Source organism: Aulonocara stuartgranti (genome assembly GCF_965226115.1).
Source record: "Aulonocara stuartgranti genome assembly, chromosome: 5".
Lineage (NCBI taxonomy): Eukaryota > Metazoa > Chordata > Actinopteri > Cichliformes > Cichlidae > Aulonocara > Aulonocara stuartgranti.
In genome coordinates this window covers 2,995,793-3,017,819 of record NC_138943.1, presented here as the reverse complement: position 1 = coordinate 3,017,819, position 22,027 = coordinate 2,995,793, and the positions used below count along the sequence as shown (strand labels likewise).

General features: G+C 39.8%; 1 protein-coding gene across 9 annotated transcripts in view; it reads left to right on the top strand.

Annotated features, from left to right (window-relative positions):
- LOC309706833 (CD276 antigen homolog) overlaps positions 1-22,027 on the top strand; it is a 95,540-nt gene that overhangs the window by 6,695 nt on the left and 66,818 nt on the right. The window contains exons 3-7 of one of the 9 annotated variants that reach the window (XR_014276808.1): positions 1,966-2,241; positions 4,242-4,358; positions 4,754-4,834; positions 9,942-10,056; positions 11,294-11,377. Coding sequence is in view for 7 of the 9 variants with exons in the window: in XM_082533742.1 (XP_082389868.1) it covers positions 1,966-2,241; positions 4,242-4,358; positions 4,754-4,806 (446 nt within the window). In the remaining 2 variants the exon portion in view is untranslated. The other 8 variants (XM_082533742.1, XM_082533741.1, XR_014276807.1 and 5 more) reach the window with 8 other exon arrangements.

Sequence of the window (22,027 nt, the reverse complement as noted above, 5' to 3'; positions counted from 1 at the left end):
CAGAATAAACTTAAGAAAAATTTCCAAATCATAAATATCTGATACCTGCCTGTTTTATCACTGTGAACTAAAATCTGTGATAATTATTGTAGTCTGTCAGTTTTACCTTTAGCTCTAACACAGATCATTTGTTAGAGGATTATACAGGAAATGACTGAAGCCTTGATGTTTTTAACCTTTTACTTAAGATGTTAACTAGAATTAATCAGTCATTATAAGGGCTAGGAGGCTGAAATTTACAGGATATCCTCTTCATTCTGTCTCCGATAAATGCACCAAGTTTCATGCTGATATACAGAGATGGCTTTAAGATATTACAGTTTAGTTCAAAGCGCAAAGCCAAGAATCTCTAATCAATTGCCTCAAAACGCCCAAAAAAATCTCTTCAAAGTTAACAAATAATAATGATTCATTTTGTTTTTTGCACTTTAAATCTTCTTAAATACTAAACTTAACCACAAAACCATCTCCTAAATAACTAAAATCATGATTTTGTTTTGTTCTTTGTTTTCTAATCGGGTATTTTCCAAAGATAAAATGGTTTTCTATGATTTCGTTTCGTTCCATTGAAACAGCGAGGCTAACTACGTAAACTTCCATATATGGTCAGACAGGTGATTTTCCCGGCTTCGAAGGGAGAGTGGTTTCATTGCCTTAACTTTCTATTGGATAACAGCAGCTGTCAATCAAACTGCCGCGCGATTGGTATAAGATTCGTTTTTCTGATTGGCTGATTGGATTAACGGTCTCCATGGCGCGTTGCTTCACGTTGGCGGAAGATGCTGATAGATTATTGATGTTCGTGGGCGTTTAAGGATTTCAGCGATACCAAACTTGATTGGTGAAATAATCTAACAATCGCTTAAAATTGGCTTTAAAACCGCATTTATATTAGTTTGCGTAGCTCCGATAAAACTTTCCGACAAAACAAATTTACTGTTTTTTCAGGTTCTTTTTACTCCCGCTTGAACGCAAACGAACTGAAGTTAATCCGTGGGGGGTTTTCCCTTTAAACAAGCAATTGTTTGTTTTTAAAAAGCCGTTTTTGGTCCAATAAACGGCTTTTTAGCATTGATTGTAATGGGTAGAAGTAGGGTCACGAAGTATTTACTTCCGTCAATAAAGACGTTGCTGTTTTTATGTCGTAAATTCTTTACTGAGGTTCATGAATCTACTGAAAGATAAACATCTGAACTTTGAAACGACGTATAACATGTCCGTGTCTATGTTTCCGGTCATCATAAAAATATACATTATGTTTATCTATTAATATTACCATGCAAACTTGGGTCGCATACAACCTCTGCGTTTTAAAAAGTTAAAGGTCCGAAGCATCTCAGGTGAGTCCTGCCTTTGACGTCACTGATATTCGCATCCTCGTGTGTATACGTGAACTCATTACTCACTCCTAATCGTCTGCATTGAGTTATTAATCCAAGTAGAAAACTACCTTTTAAGATACATATGCTCAAAAAGTATCTTATCCCTCTCAATGTAATTAAAATTTACAGCAACTTCTAGCAATAAGTTTTATAAGACTAGTGGAATTGTTTTGGAGATTGCAGGGGGGTTTGCTTTATTTTCTGTAACATCTACAATTGTTCAAGTAGTTATTTATATTCATATTTATAGCAATAATAAATAACACTGAAATCCTCCTTAAGTAGTTATCCAGGTTACAGTGCCAGATTTTTGATGATATGTTTGCCATTTTGCTGGCACTTTCCTATCTTTTTCTGTATAACTCTAAACAAACTTAGAGATGTCCAAACCTTTTTTCCGTATAAATGTCTGCATGTGAGTCCAAAATGTTGTTTAGAGTAAAAGCTTTGAAATTAAATTCCTTTTAAAAACATCAATACTGTCCAGTAAGGCAGTATTGAGTTAGTACCCTCACATTGGCACTCAGAGTAGCTAAACATGAAAAAATAATAATTATACAATATTACTATTGTGTGTTCACAGGAGCTGCAGAGCCTTCTGTCACAAATCTTGATCAAACAAATGACTGGGCGCTCCTTAAGTGTGTTGTTAAAGGTGCTTCCCCCAAACCTACAGTCGAGTGGTGGGACAGTAACAATCAAACCATTCCTTCAGAGGAGCCGCAGGTCTCTAAAAAAGGAGAGCGCTTTTACGTCACCATCAAAACTAATGTGACAAAGACCGACCGCTATCACTGTGTCGCCACACAGAAGGAAATCTGGCATCAGGCACATACGGAAATCAATGTGCATTTGAATGGTGAGTGAAATTTTAATCTTAAAATGTTTTAAGTAATTGTTGTTTTTCAAAAATGTGAAATGTGCTCAGACTGAATACACAGAATGATGTCTGCAAAGAAGCTAAATATTAACTAATGAAATCATAAAGACAGATGTCTGGAAAATGTTTCTCAGGTGAAAAAAGTAGAGGTGTGTGATAAAACACTCCAGCAGACAGATTCACTGGAGCTGAAGCAAAAAGTAACTTTAGTCTGAATTCAACTCATAGATGAGTTGCTTTTTGTTTGTATACAAGACCTCTTACAGGTATCATTATGAGCAGTTATCATTGGTACATATATGATGCACAGTGTGATTATATTCCTTATTTTTTATGTGCTGTAGCAAATGTTTGAGTGCAGATGCTAAAAAGTGAGATGACACCCATTACACTTCTGAGCTCTGTCTCATTAAGGAGTCATTTTCCTATGTTCTGGGAGTTTCCTGATAGCAAATCATCAAACTATTTTAATAACGTCTGTTGTGGTCCCTAAATCCAGCCAATCATATGAAGTGCCAAACCATTGCTGCAACCCACAGAAAACTTAATGATACAAACACAGCAGCAAATATTAAAAATGTATATAAGAGAGGGAAGTCTGAGAAGACTTTCTAAACTAATGTTAATGCATTAAACAATAGAGCCAACAATGGAATAGGACTCCCAATCATATACTTTATAGTAAAGATGAACAAGTTTTCACTGAGGTCACAGAGTAATTGAGCTCTTTTCTATACATGTGGTGAGTGAAGGATAATCCGGATGAGTCCATTGAATTGCAAGTAAAGATATTTTTTAGCAAATGTGACAAAAGGCTTTGTGTTCTTTTCGCTCAATAGTTGTTTTCTGCTTGGAACTCTCCCATGGATTCATTTTTCCCCCAGTCTCATTCTTATTGTTGAATAACTACGGCAAGTGAGGCCTTTGATTCTGAAGAATTTGTTCTGGGTTCTTCTGTGGCCTCCTGGATGAGTCCTCGATGCTCTAGCATCTAAAAGTCATTTTGGTCAGCCACCATCAGCACTGTGGTTCGCTGGAGTCACAAAGCCTTATCCATGGTTTTGTAACCTTTCCAGACTAATAGGTGACAGTGACTTTGTTTTTCAGTGGTTTCTGTAGATCATAGCATGACGTGGTGGTTTTTGAGAACTTTTAGCCCACTTTGTCAGATAGGTTCTGTGTAGGTGATTTCTTGATTCAGCAGGTCTGGCAATAATCTAATCAGGCCTAAGTGTTTTTAGTGAAAAGGAACTGAGCTTTAAAAAAATATGGTTAAAGTAAACATGGAAATCAGAAAGGGGTGAATACTTTTTCATAGCAATTAAGTGCATAATTATGTATCTACAGTCGCCCTTGCAGGGGCATGCATGACAATCCACATGTATTCATACTGTATGCATTCGTATCATTAAAAAAAAGAATAAAATAGTAGAAATCATCTTAATGCTCAGTATTTCTGAATGTAATATTCATGCCAGATGATTAAATATAACATAAAAACAAGAAAATGATTTTGCATAAAAAATAGATCCTAACAGTCCAAAATCCTTCAGTGCAGAGAGTCATCTGTTGGCAGCGCAGCAGGCGGTCATTTCACTGACAGATTCATATTCCTTGTTTTCTGGAATCATTAGTCTGAAGAGATTCACTTTAATGATGTGTGTAGCTAAGAAGCTCAGGGTGGAGGAAACCTCGATTACACACAGACTCACACATGTTTTCAGATGTGAGGCTCAGTAAAAGGAAAGCAGGAGTCTGTGAGCAGCAGCACAGATTCAAACATCTTTCATACAAGACAAAACTCCAACATCATCTTTACAGCTGAGAGCAGAACCAGAACCAGCCTGTGAGCTGTGGAGACGAGCAGGAGGAAACAGGAAGTTGGATCCATGCTGACATCACTGAGCTCGCTGTTTAAACCTGCTGTTTGTTCCTGACATGCAGTCACAGTCTGACCTCCACCAATGTTTTCTCTTCAGTTCCAGAACCAAACACTGGATGGACGTTTGTAGCTGGTGTTGCTGTTGGTGTTGCTGTTGTTCTTGCTGTTGTAGTAGTTGGGATTCTTGTCAGGTGTTACATCAAGAATAAAAAAAGTAAGTTTAATGTATTTATGAACATTCTCATATTTTTGTGTGACCGTCATGTTTATAATCTTGTTTATTTTACTTTTTCACATTTTTTGAATATATTAATGAAACAAACTGAAATGAACTAAAGCTTATTGTGAGGAAAGAGGAGGAACACTGCAGAGGCTGATGAAGATGGTTAAACAGCAAACATCACAATTTATTCATAAAGACAGTTTAGCGTCTTGTCATGTAATCATAATAAAATTGGGTGAATTTTCCCACTGTACTTATGTTACTATAGCAATGAGTATAATTCAAACTTACTCATGTGTCATCGTGCACTCCACTACTTAGATTCATAGCACTACATTTCTGCTCAGTTATGACTTTTTAACACCGTTTTGTTTTCCAATCTGCAGAAAGACAAGAAGAAACAGAATCCCCCCTTCGAGAAACAGAAAATCAACACTGATCAAAGTGAACCCAAAGTGTGAAGTACGGTGTGTGTGTAGCTTATGTGTTTGTTTTATGAGAACCAAGTTAAGCTTTTGAGCAGAACAGTGACGACATGTTGGATTATTTTTGGTATTTTCAGCAGTTTAAAAGTTCAGAACAGATTTTAATCCTGTGGTTTAGCACATGGTTAAATGTCAGGATGGAGGGATGTAGCCATTTTTGTTATACTTTCATCCTAATCACCCCATATTTTTATATAAAAATAAAAGTATAAATGACTCATAGTGCTCAATACTTGATACACAAACCCCGTTCAAAAACAAACTTTGTCACATTCACAGTACAACATATAGTGAAATGTTTGTGTCCTGGACTGCAGACGTAGCTGCGCCATTCCAGGGCTGGTTTTTAGCATGGGGGATGCCAGGGCCGTGACTGGATACCAGGTGGGTATCCAGTCAGGATACCCACCTGGTATCCAGAGGTGTGTAGTCTTACCACTACACTAACTAGCTGCCTGTCTAATGGCATCTTTTCAACATTGAAACGGGGCATTTGGGGATTTTTTTTTTCTATTTGAATGAAAACAGATGCAGTGCATCAATGCTTTCTTCATGAAATAAAAACTGTTGTATTTATTCCATAAGAGATCAGAGGTCATCCTCCTGTTTTTTCCTCTTCTGCAGCAGTTTAATAGGACGGAGCAGAGAAATGGCTCCACCTTCTCTTGGTGCATAACATGTTACTAATAAAGAAAACTACTTTTAGCTGCTCCATTGCCACAGCAGGTAGCGCCGCATGTTTGATTTGGACACACAATCAATACTCTGGATGGATTTGTGTTTCCAGCTGCACTCATATTTCAGTAAATATCTAAATAATATTTAAAAAGAAATTTGTCTGATAACAGCAAATAACAACTGTAGAAACAAGGAAAACGTTTTTCTTTTGTTTTCTAACCCTAAACGTACATTAACTATAACCCTGAGCTGGTCTCCTGTAAATAAATATGAATCAGGATACACACACTCCATTAATGTTGTCGATGTTTGATAATGAAAATCATGTTCATGCTTTTAATTCTTCATGTCCCAATACATTATTAGTTGTCACACTGTTCAAGGATCTCGGATTAAAATGGTGTGTGTGTGTGTGTGTGTGTGTGTGTGTGTGTGTGTGTGTGTGTATAACCACCTTGGGAAGACTCAAGGAGAGGGGCAGGTTAGACTTTGCTGAAAACACCTAAAAGAGAGCCTGCAGAGATCAGAAAAAGTATCAGAAGAAGCCAAGTTGAACTTTTATCTGAATAATGGGAAGAGAAAAGTATATAGAAGGAGAGACATGACTTATTATTTGAAGCCCATCACATCATCTGTCAAAGTGGAGGCAGTATTATTGTAGGGCTTTGTGAAAACTGGGTCATTATTGTTTACTGATGAAGTGACAAGATGAATTCTAAGTTTTCTGATTTGATTCATTTGTCAGTCGCCAAGCCAGTCACCGTGGTTTTCAGTTGTAGTAAATATACAGCTTAAAAACGTAAAGGCACATCAGATCTTAACGTGAAACAAATCGTGCTGGATATCTACACTGATAGGAACTGGGTAATATGTTACCAACAAAAGGATGCTACATAGTTGGATGGAAATTAAATTTATATATCTACAGAGAGCTGAATTCAAACAACTCTACCATCTAGCCTTTCTGTGTGGAGACATGCAGTTAGTGGGGTTAGGTTAATTGGAGTCTAAATTGTCCATGAGTGTGAGTGCAAATGGTTGTCTGTCTCTCTGTGTTAGGTGACCTGTTCAGCGTGTACCCTGCCTCTCGCAGCTGTGATAGGCTCCAGTGACCCTGATTTGGATGAGTGAAAAAGAATGGATGGATTTATCTTTTTAGAAGAAATATAAAATTCCAAAGTATTTGGTAAAGACATTATGAACAGATAGTACAAATGAGGCAGATACAAAGAACAGGAAGTTCCCAAAATAAAACAGGAAGCAAAACAACAGGACTCCTAACATGGAAACAGAGAACAGGAGGAAGGAGAAAGGAACACCAAACTATAACCAAGAACAGAAACTACAAAGCAAAATTAACTGATCATCATCATCACCTTTATTCATAAGGCACTTTAAAACAACCAGCTCCAGCGCTCCACGCAACCCTGAAAAGGATAAGCGGAAGCAAATGGATGGATGGATGTTGGGAGTCATGCAGCAGCATTTTGAACCAGCTGCAGACAACAACGACTGACTGACCCCCAAATAAAGTGAGTCACAGTAGTCCAGATGGGAAGAAATAAAAGCATGGATCACTGTTTCAAGGTGCTCCCTGGAAAGAAAATATTTCACTCTCGCCTTAAATGAAAACCGAACTCAAAACCACAAATAACAAAAATAAGCATACAAAAGAAATAAAACAAAAGCTCTAAAATACATAAAAACCAAACTAAAGGTTGGATAATATTTAGTAAAAATTTGAACTCAAACTGAAAAACTGGGTCAAAAACCTGTAAAGATGTGGTTGATGTTTGATGGTGGATGGGGTGTAGCTCCTGGTGTTTTTTTGTTCAAAGCAGCGAAGAAGCAGTCTGATCATCTGCCAGCACAGCAGAACCACACTTTGGGTCTGTGTTTGTTAGTTAGTGAACATCACTAACTAAATATCACATACACCCCTTGAGTTGTTGGTGTGGAGGTGGTCCTCAGTTTTATTTTGAAGCTGGACTTTCTGATGTCATTTTTCAAGTTGAAATTTCATAGTGAAGGAAAAAGGGTCATTACATAGCTGACAAATACTCTACGTGTGGCAGTGTCTGTCTACAGTCTTAGTTTGATTAGCATATTTTTAGCTAATATGAATGCTAAGACCTTTACCTCATTTCTGTGATTACTGGTTTCTTTCTTGGGGGTGTAGGATGTGACCTGTTACCCTGTTAACACAGGACCAGGAGTGGACTGACTAATCAAGAGTACCTGCCTGAGGCCAAAGGGTCGTTATGGACAGTCAGCTCAATCAACGAGCAGCTCATGGACCACTCTGACTGCACACTTTTGGTGTCTCCCCCTCTCTTTGCCAAGGCAGACAGGATGAACCAGGTTGATCACATAAAGTAAGAAAGATGGGGAGTTAGGGACTGAAAAGAGGTAAGAGCCAGTTAGAAATCAGGTCAGACTAAAACAGGAGCTGAAACAGGAACCGCTTCTTTGCATTGTTACATTGTGAACAGAGTAGCCTGGGATGATGTCAAATGCCTGGCCTGAATCATTTTACCCGACCTCACTGAATGTGGCTGTACAAGGAACACTAAAACCAACACAGATCACAATGTGAAAGACAATAATCTGCAGTCTCTGAAAGGCCAAGACAGCATCACATGTGACACAACTGAGGCAGAGGACGTAAAACTAAATGTAATAACAGGAGGCTGCCAGAATAAAACAGGAAGTGATAAAATAAAAGAACATCTAACATAGAAACTGAGAATTAACAACACAGGAAACAAGAGAGGGCGAGAAAACTGAAAGAAGGAAATCAATACGTGCAAACTGACCCAGAACAGAAAGTACAGAAAACTAACTGACCTTCAAATTGCAAAAATACTATAAATGATGAAACTTAACTTGCAAATGAATAAATAAATAAATGGAAGCTCCTAAATAGAACATGAAAGCAAACTAAGAACTGACAAAGAATATTTAAAAAAAATTAAAAATAGAAATTCCCAAACTAAAAACACAGGACCATGACAGGTTAGGAACCACTGAGCTACCATCACAACACTACATGTTCACATCACTATTAAAATATCACAGTAATTCTTCATTTTCAGACAGAATAACTACTTTCAATACTTTTTGTGTATTTTGCAGATAATCAAATAATTGTAAATATAGTAAAGAGTCAAGAATAAAAACATCAGTGTAGCAACATGATTACTGGTTTCTTTGCACAGCACATACTTTGGGGCTGATATTCTAACCGTTACAGAGGTGCTGAATGCAGTAAAATACAACTGAAGTTGTTTACTTGGTTCGTTAGGTAGTTAGTCTCAGTTTACTCAGGTTTTGTTTGTACCTGTTTGGGCAGTTATGTGTGTCACTCAGCACCTTTGTGTGTGAAAGTTATTATTACGTTCACCATCTGTGCAGCACAGAAGGATCAGGATCCCCACCCAGATCCTTTTAATGCAGTGTTTACATTCATTTACTTTAACATTTACTTGAGTCGCACACAGGTGACGTCTGAGCCTCTCACAGGTTTACTGCAGTGTTGATGTGCAGTGAAACGTTTTTTGTTTGAACTTTCTCCATGTTTTCATGTCAGCTCGGCTTTACATTACTTGTCATTTGTGACTTAAACAATAGGGTGCATACAAATATTAATAAACAGTTTGTTGGTTTTAACTAAATAAAACAGCATCTTAGGATTTACTGTGTTCAGGATGGTGCAGTGATTATTATGGTTCCCTCTCAACAACAAGGATCCAGTCAGAGTTTTGTGTGCTGTACTCTGGCTTCGTTCCACTCTGTCAAAGAGCCATGTGACAGGTCAGTGACCTGTCCAGAGTCTGTTGCTCTGTGACCATTAAATGCAGAGTCAGAACATAAAGTAAACTAAATGAAATGAGTTTGTGAACTTGGAAAACCAACTAACATGTAATAAAAGCTACAGAGGGAATATTCTTAGTTTTGTTCTTTTAGCTTGTTAAAAATCTTATTACAATGTGTCTGATGAGGTTTTGATACTGAGTTTCTGAATGTCTACAACACTGTGAGTCGGCTGCTTTCAGAAGGTTCTGTGTTGGTATTGTAATGTCTGTTCTGATTTTCTAAATCCTGCCTCTGACATATGACCTCCATACAATAATAATAAAAAAGACTAAAATTAATACTGAAACTAATAAAGACTAAACAATATAAACTGGGATGAAACAAGAAAATCTACTCTGGAAACAAACTAAACAGTAAAACTACCCTTCCTTAAGTTGCTTTCATCCATCTGGAGCTCATAGCTCATCATTAGCTGAGTGTTTAAGGACCTGCTGTGTAAGTCACTCTCTGCCAGATCGTTTTCTCCACCATGGTTGTTAATCTCTAGCTGTTGTTCTTACCCCTCAATAATTCCTTTGCTCTGTTTGCTTCCTAGTTCTCAGCTCACAGAAGCACACCTGCCTGCCCAGTCTCCACTCAACCTCTATCGTCTCCAGATTCCAGCCTGATCCCCTGTGCCTCCTCTCTCTTCTCAATCTAACTAACTCCAAGTAAGGACACATAAGTAAGACTCTTGTACATACAGACAACCTTTTATTATCAGCTCTTGCTGATAACATCTCTCCCTCTCTGTGAATCCTCTGATACGTCCTATATGGGAGCACCTGTTCCATCAGTCTGCTTCCATCAATTATTCAGTTTTAAATAAACTGTTCAAACTTTTCCCGGCTGTCTGAATCTGCTCATCAGTCCAGAAACTACAAAACCATGACAATTAAATGGTGTGTACCACACAGCAGGTCATAATTGCATTAAATGTTCCAAAAGTCACCACAAACACTTCAGTGACTTCAGTTGACAGACGCCCACTACGTTCAGCTGACTGTGCTGATGATGGACACCTAAATCCATCCAACCATCTGCTTTCATGAAATCTCACCATCATAAATTTTGAATGCATCATATTTGTGGTCGTCAGGTTTGGCACATCAGTGAGTCAGAGTCCAGAGTGACTCTGATATCAACCCTCTGGCTCCACATGAAACAACATTTACCCCAAACCACAAAAAACTGGGGCATTACTGGGATTGGCAGCTTTAATTAACTTCAAAGTAAAACTCTTTGTTCAACTTATTCCTGGCACTGGATCATCTGACAGCCTTTAAAACAATTTCCCTCGGGATAAATAAAGTATTTTCAATCATAATATGACTTACTGTCTGTATTGTACTGTACAGTTTCATCTTTGTCAGCATCTGGACTCTGGTCATCAGAGTCTAATTGCCAGAGAGCTGAATTTTGTATCACAACAATTCATTTTCAGTCTTTCCAAAATGTTTTGTCCTTATTGATCTGGAGCGGGTTAAAAATTTTAGACTGATGCTTGTAAGATGTTTCTGTGTGCAGACCTGAAGTGGATGCTGAACACATCCTGTTTGCATGCCGGCTGTTTCTGAGGAAAACTTACCCGAGGCTGCAGTCAGAGTTGTTGTTTGGTTCTATGGCTTTTCTTCAGAAACTCATATTAAAATTAATTCAGGGTCTCACACCAACCCGAGAATATTTCACGTTTTTTCTTTTAATAAACTTTCTCGGGTTCTCTTTTCTTCCACTTTTTAAATATTTTTTTCATGGGTTTAATTTTTTCTTTTGCTAATTGATGATCAGAAAACATACCTGATGAAACAGGACTGCAGTGAACCAAACAAGTGCAAAGACTCCTGGGACAGTTCATGTTTACCTCTGAAGCTGTTATCAGTGTTAACAACATTGTCATCCCCTATGTAGCCGGTGTATCAGAGAAACTCAGGAGAGTTTTCTCCAAGCATGACATCCCAGTGTACTTCAGACCCAGCAACACACTCAGACCGGTTCACCCGAAAGACAAAACGCCAAAACACAGACTTAACAATGTGGTGTATGCTGTACAGTGCAGCGAGGAATGCTCAGACCTCTACATTGGAGAGACCAAACAGCCACTTCACAAGGGCATGGCACAACACAGAAGAGCCACCTCCACAGGACAAGACTCAGCAGTCCATCTGCATCTTAAGGTCAAAGGTCACTCTTTCGAGGATGCCAATGTTCACATTTTGGACAGAGAGGACAGATGGTTTGAAAGAGGAGTGAAAGAAGCCATCTATGTCCACTGTGAGCGACCATCTTTGAACAGAGGCGGGGTTTACGACACCAACTCTCTGCCATCTATAATCCAGCTTTGAGATCCTTCCCAGACGCCTTAACGCCCACTCACATCCTGGGCCATCTGACCTCAGGAATTCGCATGATTTCACACCATGTGATTAGGTAGAGGCTCATCAGGGGGTCCTTTTGTCCCTCTGTGGGGGGAAACTCCCACTAGGTTTTAATCTGGGACTCTCCACCATTTGACCTTAGAACTGAAGAAGCTTCTCGGATGAAGGGTGAAACGTCTTCAAGCAACTTAAAGAAGTCCAGACGCTTTTGTTTCCAAGCTCCTTAGACTACGAGGACCTGGATGACTGAGAACCTTCACAGACATGTCAGTGTTAACGTTTGATTTCCTCACTGCAGCAGATTATAAACCTGCTTAATGCTAATATGTTTCTGATCGCTGTGTGCAGACCTGACGTGAAACAAACACAAGTGTTGCAACACAGCCTGTTCGTGTGGTTGATCTTTCTGAAGATTAGCCTGAGGGTGCACTCGTACTTAATGTGTAGGTTTGTGGTTTTTCTTCAGAAACAGGACTTGGCGCTGCTGCAGTGTGTGACTGCGAACCAAAGGATTTTATTACAGATTTTGTAAGAAGAGAATTCTGCTGCAAAGGCAATACAAAGACTTTTGTTATTTTTGTAAATATCTTAGAAATATGGTATCTAACCAGATATGGCATTACCATCGGCCTCCAGTAACACTCTGAGGAGTCTTTGTGTCATTGTTGAGCCGGACTGCTTTCTTCCATCAGTGCAATATCTGCAAAATTAGAAGCGTCCTGTCTCAGAGGGACGGTCTGCTGTAATGTTGTAGTACCATATCACCCTATTAGAGCACTTCGCTCTCGCTCTGCAGGCCTACTTGTTGTTCCTAGAGTATTTAAAAGTAGGATGGGAGGCAGAGCCTTCAGTTTTCAGGCCCCTCTTCTGTGGAACCAGCTTCCAGTTTGAATTCAGGAGACAGACACTATCTCTACTTTCAAGATTAGGCTTCAAACTTTCCTTTTTGCTAAAGCATATAGTTAGGGCTGGACCAGGTGACCCTGAATCCTCCCTTAGTTATGCTGCAATAGGCGTAGGCTGCTGGGGGATTCCCATGATGCACTGGGTGTTTCTTCTTCAGCCACTATGTGTTTATGCATCACTTTCCATTTAATTATTAGTTATTATTAATCTCTGGCTCTCCTCCACAGCAAGTCTTTATCTTGTCTTCCTCCCCTCACCCATCATGGCTGCTGTCCTCTCCTCCTTGAGCCTGTTTCTCCTAAAGATTTATTTTTATTAAAATTACGTTTTTCTTTCTTTCTGTCACCAACTGCTTGGCTCACTGGTGTTTTTTTTCTTTTTTTTTTATTGTTGGGGTTTTTGTGTGTTAATGTAGAGTCTTTACCTTACAATATAAAGCACTTTGAGGTGACTTTTGTTGTGATTTGGTGCCATTTAAAATGAATTCAATTAAATACCGAAAGGAAAAGATGCATTCAGTCGGTTGGATAAACATAAACTGGGAGCTGATGTGTCAGTGCTACAACTTCCTGTGGAGGACGTGGATGCTGACACTGCTGGGTGAAATTCACCAGAGGACTGCAGCTCTGAGATAATGATGGTGCAGCAGGTCCACTGATCGGCAGCTTCTAGTAATTCCAGGTTTGTAGCTCCAAAACTCTGGAATCATCTTCCTCCTCAGATTAGGTCTTCCTCACTAACCGTCTCCTCATGAGCTTCAGATGAGTTACAGTTTATTGTGTCACTTTCACAGTGCATCTCTTTTGCTATTATTATATGACTTTTTATCATTATTTACTTTTATCATTTGTATTTATCCTCCAATTTTACTTATTAAAACATTACTATTATTGCTTTAAATCGTTTTATTGTTTCTTCTATTTGTATTTGCTGTGAAGCACTTTGATCAATGTCGGCTGTGCATAAATGTGCTAAATAAATCAAATGACTTGTCTTGACTTGTGTACCTCCTTAGTCCCAAAAATCCTCACAAACCTGTTCCCAGTCTGGCGCCATGTGGCTGCAGTTCTTCCAGAAAATGTGCAGAATTTCATCTGAGCTGAAGCTGGTTTATCTTCTTATTCGCTGAACTGTTTTAGACTTTCTCACAGTAAGCATGCGTCCTTCTCCTGCTCTGAAATTTAACCTTTTTTATGTTTGTCACTGTGGATCACCCCAGAATAAATGAGAAGAAAGAGAGCCGACTGCAGCCACGAGAGGTTTTATCTCCACTCTCTGGCATGTAGTAGAGCTGGAATGATCTTCAGGAAATATAAACCATAAAGCCTCGTGGCTGCTGTATGAATTGGCCCAAAGCTCTACTCTGAGAGTCACAGACACATTTTGGAAAAGGTTCATGTTGGAGAAGAGGATGATGTCTGAAGAGGTCACAGCTCTGGTAACACTTCGATTTAAAATGTCTTAAATGCACCGAGCAAGCGATGAAATCCTTTGATAAAAAACTTGATTGACTGTAAACAACAAAGCCTGAATCCCTGAATGACAGCAAACACATGCAGCTTTCTTTCCTCCAGCTCTGCTCTTCAGTCACATTCAGTCAGCATCATCCTTTCATGCCATCATCTGTGCTTTGAGCTCGCGGTCAGAAACCAAACACAGCTAAACATTTCACGCAGGGTTTCATTCTTCATCTTTAAACAAAGGTTGGTCTTTTACACTGAACAGGAAATTTCATCCTTCTTTATTTCTACTCGCCCACCTTCATGACTCACCTTGTTTATATGGTTGCACATTCCTGAGTCACTGCAGGTTAATAACTAGTGCGTCCCACATGTTTACAAAGATATGGCTCCTCCACAGCCACAAAGGTCGGACAATCCTACAGAAAATATAACTCTTATATCTGTATTCTTCTTCCACTGTCACAGGTGCCACAGTTTTCTTTGATCACTGAAGATAATATGCTGTCAGTGCATGTGTTTATAATAATGCTGACACACAAAGCCATTATTCTACAGGCCGTCAGTTCTTGCACATGTTTTTGTCAAACTGAGGTCATACAAAGTGACCATGAGAGTGGAACTGGATCTTTTTTCCTTATTGACTTTGTAGCCTTTGTCATAAATCATTCCTGTATTTAATCCTGAGATAACACTCAGCAATAATAATAAAATACACACCTTCATTAGCAATCCCAAAGTCATTTTAAACTATTAACCTTACAGTCAGTTAACAGTCAGTTAATCCTGTGGGGGCTTAGTAGATTCATAGTTCAACTCCTTCATCCTGAGTGGGTGGATGAAACTAGCAGCCCACATGTTCAGGTTCTCAGTAAACATTACATTACTGGCTGTAAAAAGACTAAACTTTATTTAAACCTTGTTTACACAAAGCACACTCTGAAAAATCAGCAGGTATGAGGCCACGTGAGTCATAAATCTGTTCTTCAGAATCTAACCCACGTCATTTCCCACCACATCCTATTAATTAAGATAGTGTTAGATTAGATTAGTTGTGTGCACAGTGATTCATGAGTGGTTCGTTGTGTTTTCCTAATATGGACAGAAATGTGGACCTATTGCTTATCGTTAATGTGTCCATGTTAAATAGAAGAAATACAACATTTTGGTTAAAACTGATCTATTCTGTTCATCTCTAGCTCTATGAGAGAGATGAGGATGGATGGAGGACAGTTAGTGAATGAGGAAGTACAGAGCTTTATGAAAGAGGAAGTGAGGACCGCGAAGATGATGAAGAGCGGAAAGACGGTTACTCCAGATGACTAACTGACGGTGCAGGACATGTGTGAGGACAGAGGGACAGTAGTGAGGTGTGCAGTAGGAATGACAGGTGGGTTCAAGGTGGGGGTGGGATTACATCAGGATCTGAGCTCCTTCTTGTTCAGTGATGATGAGCTGACAGAGGAGGTCAGGCAGGAGTCTCTGTGGATTCTGATATTTGCAGACAACACTGTGGTCTGTAGTGAGAGTAGAGAGCAGGTGGAGGAGAGCCTGGAGAGGTGGAGGTGTGTAGACGTCAGTAGACGTGAGACTGAATACATGTGTGTGAATGAGAGGGAGGCGGGTGTAACGGGGAAGGAACAGAGGCAGTGACTTTGAATACCAGGACACCGTTCTGCTCAGCAAGGTGCAGATAACCAGGGTCTCTTTGTGTTACCTGGATTTATTTCACCTGAGATTGTTGATCAGGATAAGATGGCACATAAAGCTGGTTATCAGCTAAGTTGACCCAAAGTCTGTAAGTTTCTGAGCATGAGCGTGTTCATGTGAAAGAGGTGGCGTTGGAAACATCCAACCAATCACAGTCATCATAGCAACAGCAGCTGAATTTACAAATAAAGACTAAAATTATAATATTAGAAAAATATGAAAAGGTTAGAAGAAGTAAGAGAGATGCTGCAGAGAAATCAGCAATATGAGAGGAAAAGCTCTGTGCTGTAGTTTAGTGTCCAGAACCCTGCATGAATCTGTGTGAGCGCTTTACATTTATGTTTCCATTTGTGCAACACGCTTTTAGTTTTTATTGTATTAGATGAACAACCTGGTTAATCTGTATTTATTACGAGGAGGAGCAGGAACAGCCTCAGTGTGTGTGTGTGTGTGTGGTTTGTGTGTGTGTGTGTGTGTGTGTGTGTGTTTTCATCATATAGGTCATATTAGTGTAAAAAAAAAAAAAAAAACAACCTGCAGCTGTCTTTGACCCTTTTTTTTTTTTTGAAAGAAAGTGTACTTTATTGATCCCCGTGGGGAAATTCCTCTCTGCATTTAACGCATTCACTCAATGAAGTAGTGGGCAGCCATTGGGTACCCAGGGAGCAGTGTGTAGGGACGGTACCTTGCTCAGGGGTACCTCAGGGTAGCTGCTCAGGGGAATTGAATCCCCGACCTTCCGATCAGGGGGCCACCACTCTACCTACTGAGCTATCCCTGCCCTGTCTTTGACCTTAAAGGCTGCAGATTCCGTGGTGGGAGCGTCCTTTCTCTTTACCTCAGCCTAACCTTTTTACAATAATCTGCCATCTCTGCTCATTAATCTTTCTTCTCTCCGCGTTTCTGTGTAATTGTCGCTGTTAAACAAGTTCAATCTAAAAGGCGCTGATGTTGCGACATATACATACACCGGAAGTGCAGTTATGGTTTACTGCTTTAAGAGAATAGAAACTCAAAGTGTTTTGGAGTGCGTCAGTGCGGGAGGGGGAGTGGCTCCGAGCTTTTTCTTTTTTTTTCTTTTTAAAAAAAGAGATGCTGTAACGTTTGATCCTCAGAGGGTTTCTGCAGACATGGAGCTTCCACCACTTCTGTTTCTGAGCTTCTGTTTCCTGACTTTGTCCGGACTGACGTTTGGTGCTGAATCCGGTAAGAAACTCATTGATTTAGAGTGATAATCAGTGCAGGCGCAGTCACGTTTCACAGCAGCGGATGGAGCTTTAACGCTGCTCAGGCTGCTGCGTTAGTGGGTGGATGACTGCGGAGTCTACACCTGTGACATCAGCTTTTAACGCAGCCGCGTTTTAGAGTAAAACAATGAGAGGGCAGATTAATGTGCAGCATCTTCAACAATGAACCGAAACTATTCTCTTTAGTGTTTATGATCAGTTATCAGAGATGCTCATTATTCCATCCTGACGTGTTTTAACCTGTAAACACATTTCTGCTTTCATCCTGCTGACACGGTGTGACGTTTGTTTGTGACTGAAGCATCTAAAGTTTTATGTTCTCTTAAAGTGGGTCGACATCAATAAAATGACTCCTAGAATAGAGAATAATTAACCACACTCTCTCTCTCACACACACACACACACTGTCTCTGTCTCTCTTCCTGTTTCAGAGTTGGAGCTCTTTGGCTCCTGTACTCTTTTTCCTCACACTCCTTGTTCCTCTCACTGTCTTCTGTCACACCTGTCTTCTGCTCCTTGTTACCCACCACAGTATCTGGTTGGTTGTTCAGCAGCTGCTTGTCCCTCAGAACCACAGCCCTGCTGTTCTCAACCATCACTGGTGGTGTCTCCCATCGGGACATTTGGACTTCAATGCAGCACAGATGTTCTTGTACATTTTCCCAGCTTCTTGGTTGTGGTGCTCACTGTACGCTATCCTGTTCTGGTTCTAGTATGATCAGAGCCTCTGTGCCGTCCTTTTGCCCAGGTCAATGTTCACATCTCCTCTGATATTGTAAGCCTGGGGACTTGTGCTCTCAGTTGGGTGGTTACCTTGAGTTTGGGCACAATCTCCATCTTCAGCTCAGTAGATGCATCTGTGATTGGAGGTGGCTGGACATCATCTAGTTCAGATCCACTCTTCTTCCAGGGTCAGCTCATTATCTCCATGCTGCTCACTATTGATCCCACTCAGAGCCGGACTTGGACAAAAAATTGTCGCTGGCAATTTTGGCCCAGGTGACCCACCATGATCGGTCACCCAGGTTAAATATGTGCACATGAAGCAATGATAACACTGAGTGGTGCATGCAAAAAAACAAGTAAATCGAACAATTAGTCATATAATCACATTATTTTCTGTTTAAAAGATGCATTACTTAGCAGGACTTAGGTAAGTAAAATAGGTCTTTGTGTCTCTGTCCTTCACTTCTACCCCAACAATCTGGCCCAACTACAGACAGGGGTGATGGCAGCTAATGTTGTTAGCTAGTGCTAACCTACCTGGAACCTCCAGGGTTTGTTAAAAGTGTTGGTGGTACTGCTGGTGACGGTGCAGCAGTCCTGACTATTAATGTGACACATTTGGCTGCATCTGTTTCTATTTTTTTTCTGTTTCTCTCTCAGCTTTTCAGCTCCACGTTTTGTTTTGTTTTTCTTTTCTTATCAAACACGTCTTCCACACTAAACTCTGTTCTGCAACGTGCACCAGTGCACAGAGAAGGTGGCCTGAATAATTATATTGACAAGGAAAAGAAAATTGACCCATCGGGCCAGATTACCAGTCCAGCCCTGATCCCACTGAGCTGTGGGCTCTGGATCTCCAGTTTCAATAGCAGCTGTGTTCTGCTGATGTTGCGCTGAGTTACTGGATGCTGTCAGAGTGGATGTTGGCTTTTACTCATCCATAGGTCTCTCATGCATAACATATAATTTTATTTAGTTTTTTAACTCTTTCAGGGTCTGTTTGTGTTTTAGTCCCAGTTCTCAGAGCGAGTGATTCAATGAGTGAAGAGGCCAGTAGGATTAATATGACTACAAAGATGAACACTAGGCTCCATTTCCTGAGGTTTTCTACAGTCAGAGTTAAAACTTTTTGTGGCCCATTAACATGAGGCTGTTACTGACTGCGGTGTGCAGGTTCAAACTGGCAGGAAAGTTTTGAGAGCTCAGCTGGTGAAAAGGACACAGCTTGGATGTGTTTCAAATCTTTATCAGTGAAACATTTTTGGCCTCACAGCGTTGAAACTGTTGCTGCCTGAATTGGTGATATTTCATCAAGTGGAAATGAAGAAACCTGCTGTCACAGAAACTTTCGTTAACCTCTGATGAGCCACCTGGTCACCAGTGACCTGGTTAGAGGCAGGGTTATGTTCACTTTTATCTCTTTATATGATTTTTTTATGCACTTACCACACTTTAATAGAAATATCATCCCAGAAGAACTGCAAGACCAAAATGCTCATGAGACACTTGAACTGAGAGGCAACATTTTCTACTTTCTGAAACTCTGCTTGTTTAGCATGTAGCTAAAAGTCAGTCTACACCTAACACCAGCACATGTGGCTCACTGGTGACCTGCTGCATGTTTATGAGTTTAATACGTTTCTTGTTATCTTGCCAAATTCTCCTGAGCCCACACCTGTGTTTGTTTGCCCCATGAACACAAAAGGATGAAGATCTTTGCACCAAATCAGAAATTAAGAAATTACATTACAATCTTTCCACACAGCTTTGTGGTAACAACAGTAGTTTAGATATTTGTCTGTTTTTTAGTCATGTTTGAGCGAGAAAGTCAAGTTTCGTCTTCTTCAGGAAACGGATGAGGTCTGTACTGCACATGCACGTCTGTTTCTAAGAATCTCACGTTTGTTCACTTTCCTCTCCACCTCTGTCAACCCTGCACACAAAGCACAATGTGTGATGGGGAAGAAGCACTAAAGGCAGGAAGGAGCCAGTCAAAGTGACTATCAAGGAGTGTGCCTCTACTTCACGTGCAGTCGTTTGTGTAAAGATACCACATCAAGCGGATGCAGTCATATTAGCAGAAGTCCATTTACAGAGAGAGAGAGAGAGTTCACTTTAATGGACCTCACCCTCTGTGTTCTGTCAGTGATGCAGCACTTTGTTCAGTGAGTGTCTTATAGAGCAGTTAGCAGCATTTGAAATTATGTTTAACAAGCAAAGTAAAAACCTGCTGCTGAAAAGAGGAAGCAGAGCAGAGAGCAGGACGAGGACTTTGGATTTGAGCCGTGCTGTCAGAGACTCTGCTGAGTGCCCAAAAGATGAAGATTAGATATTTGAACACTTTGTGTTTTTGAAGCTGTTGATGTTATTGATTATTGCTGTGTGTATGTGTGTGTGTGTGTGTGTGTGTGTGTGTGTGTGTGTGTGTGTGTGTGTGTGTGTGAGAGAGAGAGAGAGAGAGAGAGAGAGAGAGAGACTGGGTTTGAGGAAGATTGTCTGATGAATACAAGAAGATACATAAGGGTGTCTAACGGAGGCTGTTTTTACTGTTGGTAGGTGCTTGGATCCAAGGACAAACCAGGAAGATAGAGCGGTCACATCGGCTTTGCACTTTGTGATCGTGGCCAAAAACAGAAAGACAGAAAGTCAGAGCAAAGAAAACCAAGCAGCAGCTCACAAATATGTCAGGACTGGTCAGCTTAAAAACTATTATAGATAACTGTTACAGTTGAAGAACTGGGGAATCAGTATTTTTGAGAATGAATAGAAGATGAATAATATAAGCATAAAAGAATAATTTTTCAGCATCATCAAATATACAAATATGGACCCTTCTTTGAAGTCCACTTTGACTCAAACAGTAATGGATGGTGTGATTTGACATTTCAATGTCTAAAAAATATGTGCAACTGATTGTCAATAACTGTCAATCTCAACTCCTGTGTGACAATAATTACAGGGCACACCTTAGTTTAATGTCCATGTGGCCAACTTATTTATAATCTTTTTTAGAGGTACCATTATTTTTGTCCAGGCTATTTTAATAAGTTTGTTTTTAAAAAGGGAGACTGATCTAAACAAATATGATTTTACTTTTCCAGATTGTATTGTTTTGAGTTTTCTTCAAAATTCAACTATCATCTGATTTTAATGTTCATGATTTTAAAAAATCAAACTTTCTTCTGATTGGCTGCCCCTGACTGATAAATGACTCTCCTCCTGTCCTCATCACTTTGTATGTAAACACACCATTTAATTCATGTTTTATCTTTCAGGGACACCAGTGACCAGAGTGACTGTGAAAGAAGGTAATGATGTCATTTTACCCTGCTCCCTCAGCACCAATCAGAACATAAAGAAAGAACTGTTTGTCTGGAAGAAAGAAGGAACAGTTCCTCTAAAGGAGGTGTTCATGTTTGATGCCGGCACATATAAAGTTAAAGATGCGGAGTTCAAAGATCGAGTCTCACATCTTCCAGAAGAACTGAAGTACGGCAATGCCTCCATAAGAATGAAAGAAACTCGTCTGGAGGACAGTGGAAACTACACCTGTAGTTTTCCAGTGATGCAGCCCAGTGTGAAAATATTCCGCATTGAGCTTGTTGTTGGTGAGTGCTGCTATAAATCAGCTGATTATTTACAGATGAAACAGTCAGCATGCACATCTGGCAGGGCCTCACCCCAACAGCACATCTGCAGTGCTATTTGCAATATTTGATGAATAAAACTGAGAATTCCCATGTGCATGCTGGCCCTGCACCTGTCTGCTTATCAGAAATCTGAGGTATCCATAAAGTTCAGTAAACAAAATAAAATGGAATATATAAAATATACTATAGACACTGACTAAGTAAATGTTAATCTTTCCTTATATATCAGACCTACAGCTGTTGAAAGTGTTTTCTGACTGTGTGACTATAACACATCCACGAGCATAAACCAGCCTCTTGTATAAATGTATCAGGGCATTTATAAAATCTGTGACTGTGCCTTCTTTTGTTATTTAAGCATTATAAAAATATGTCCAATATAGAAGGTTAACACTTCTGAGTTTCTTTTCTCCAGTTTGAACTGACTGCCAGGTTGATGATAACACAGTCACCTCTAACATGTGTGTTTGTTTCCTTTCAGGGGGCATATTAATCTGTTAGAGCCTCTCACAGTCATGTGCACTTCTGCATGTCTGTAACTACCAGAATAAACTTTTAAATAATTTCC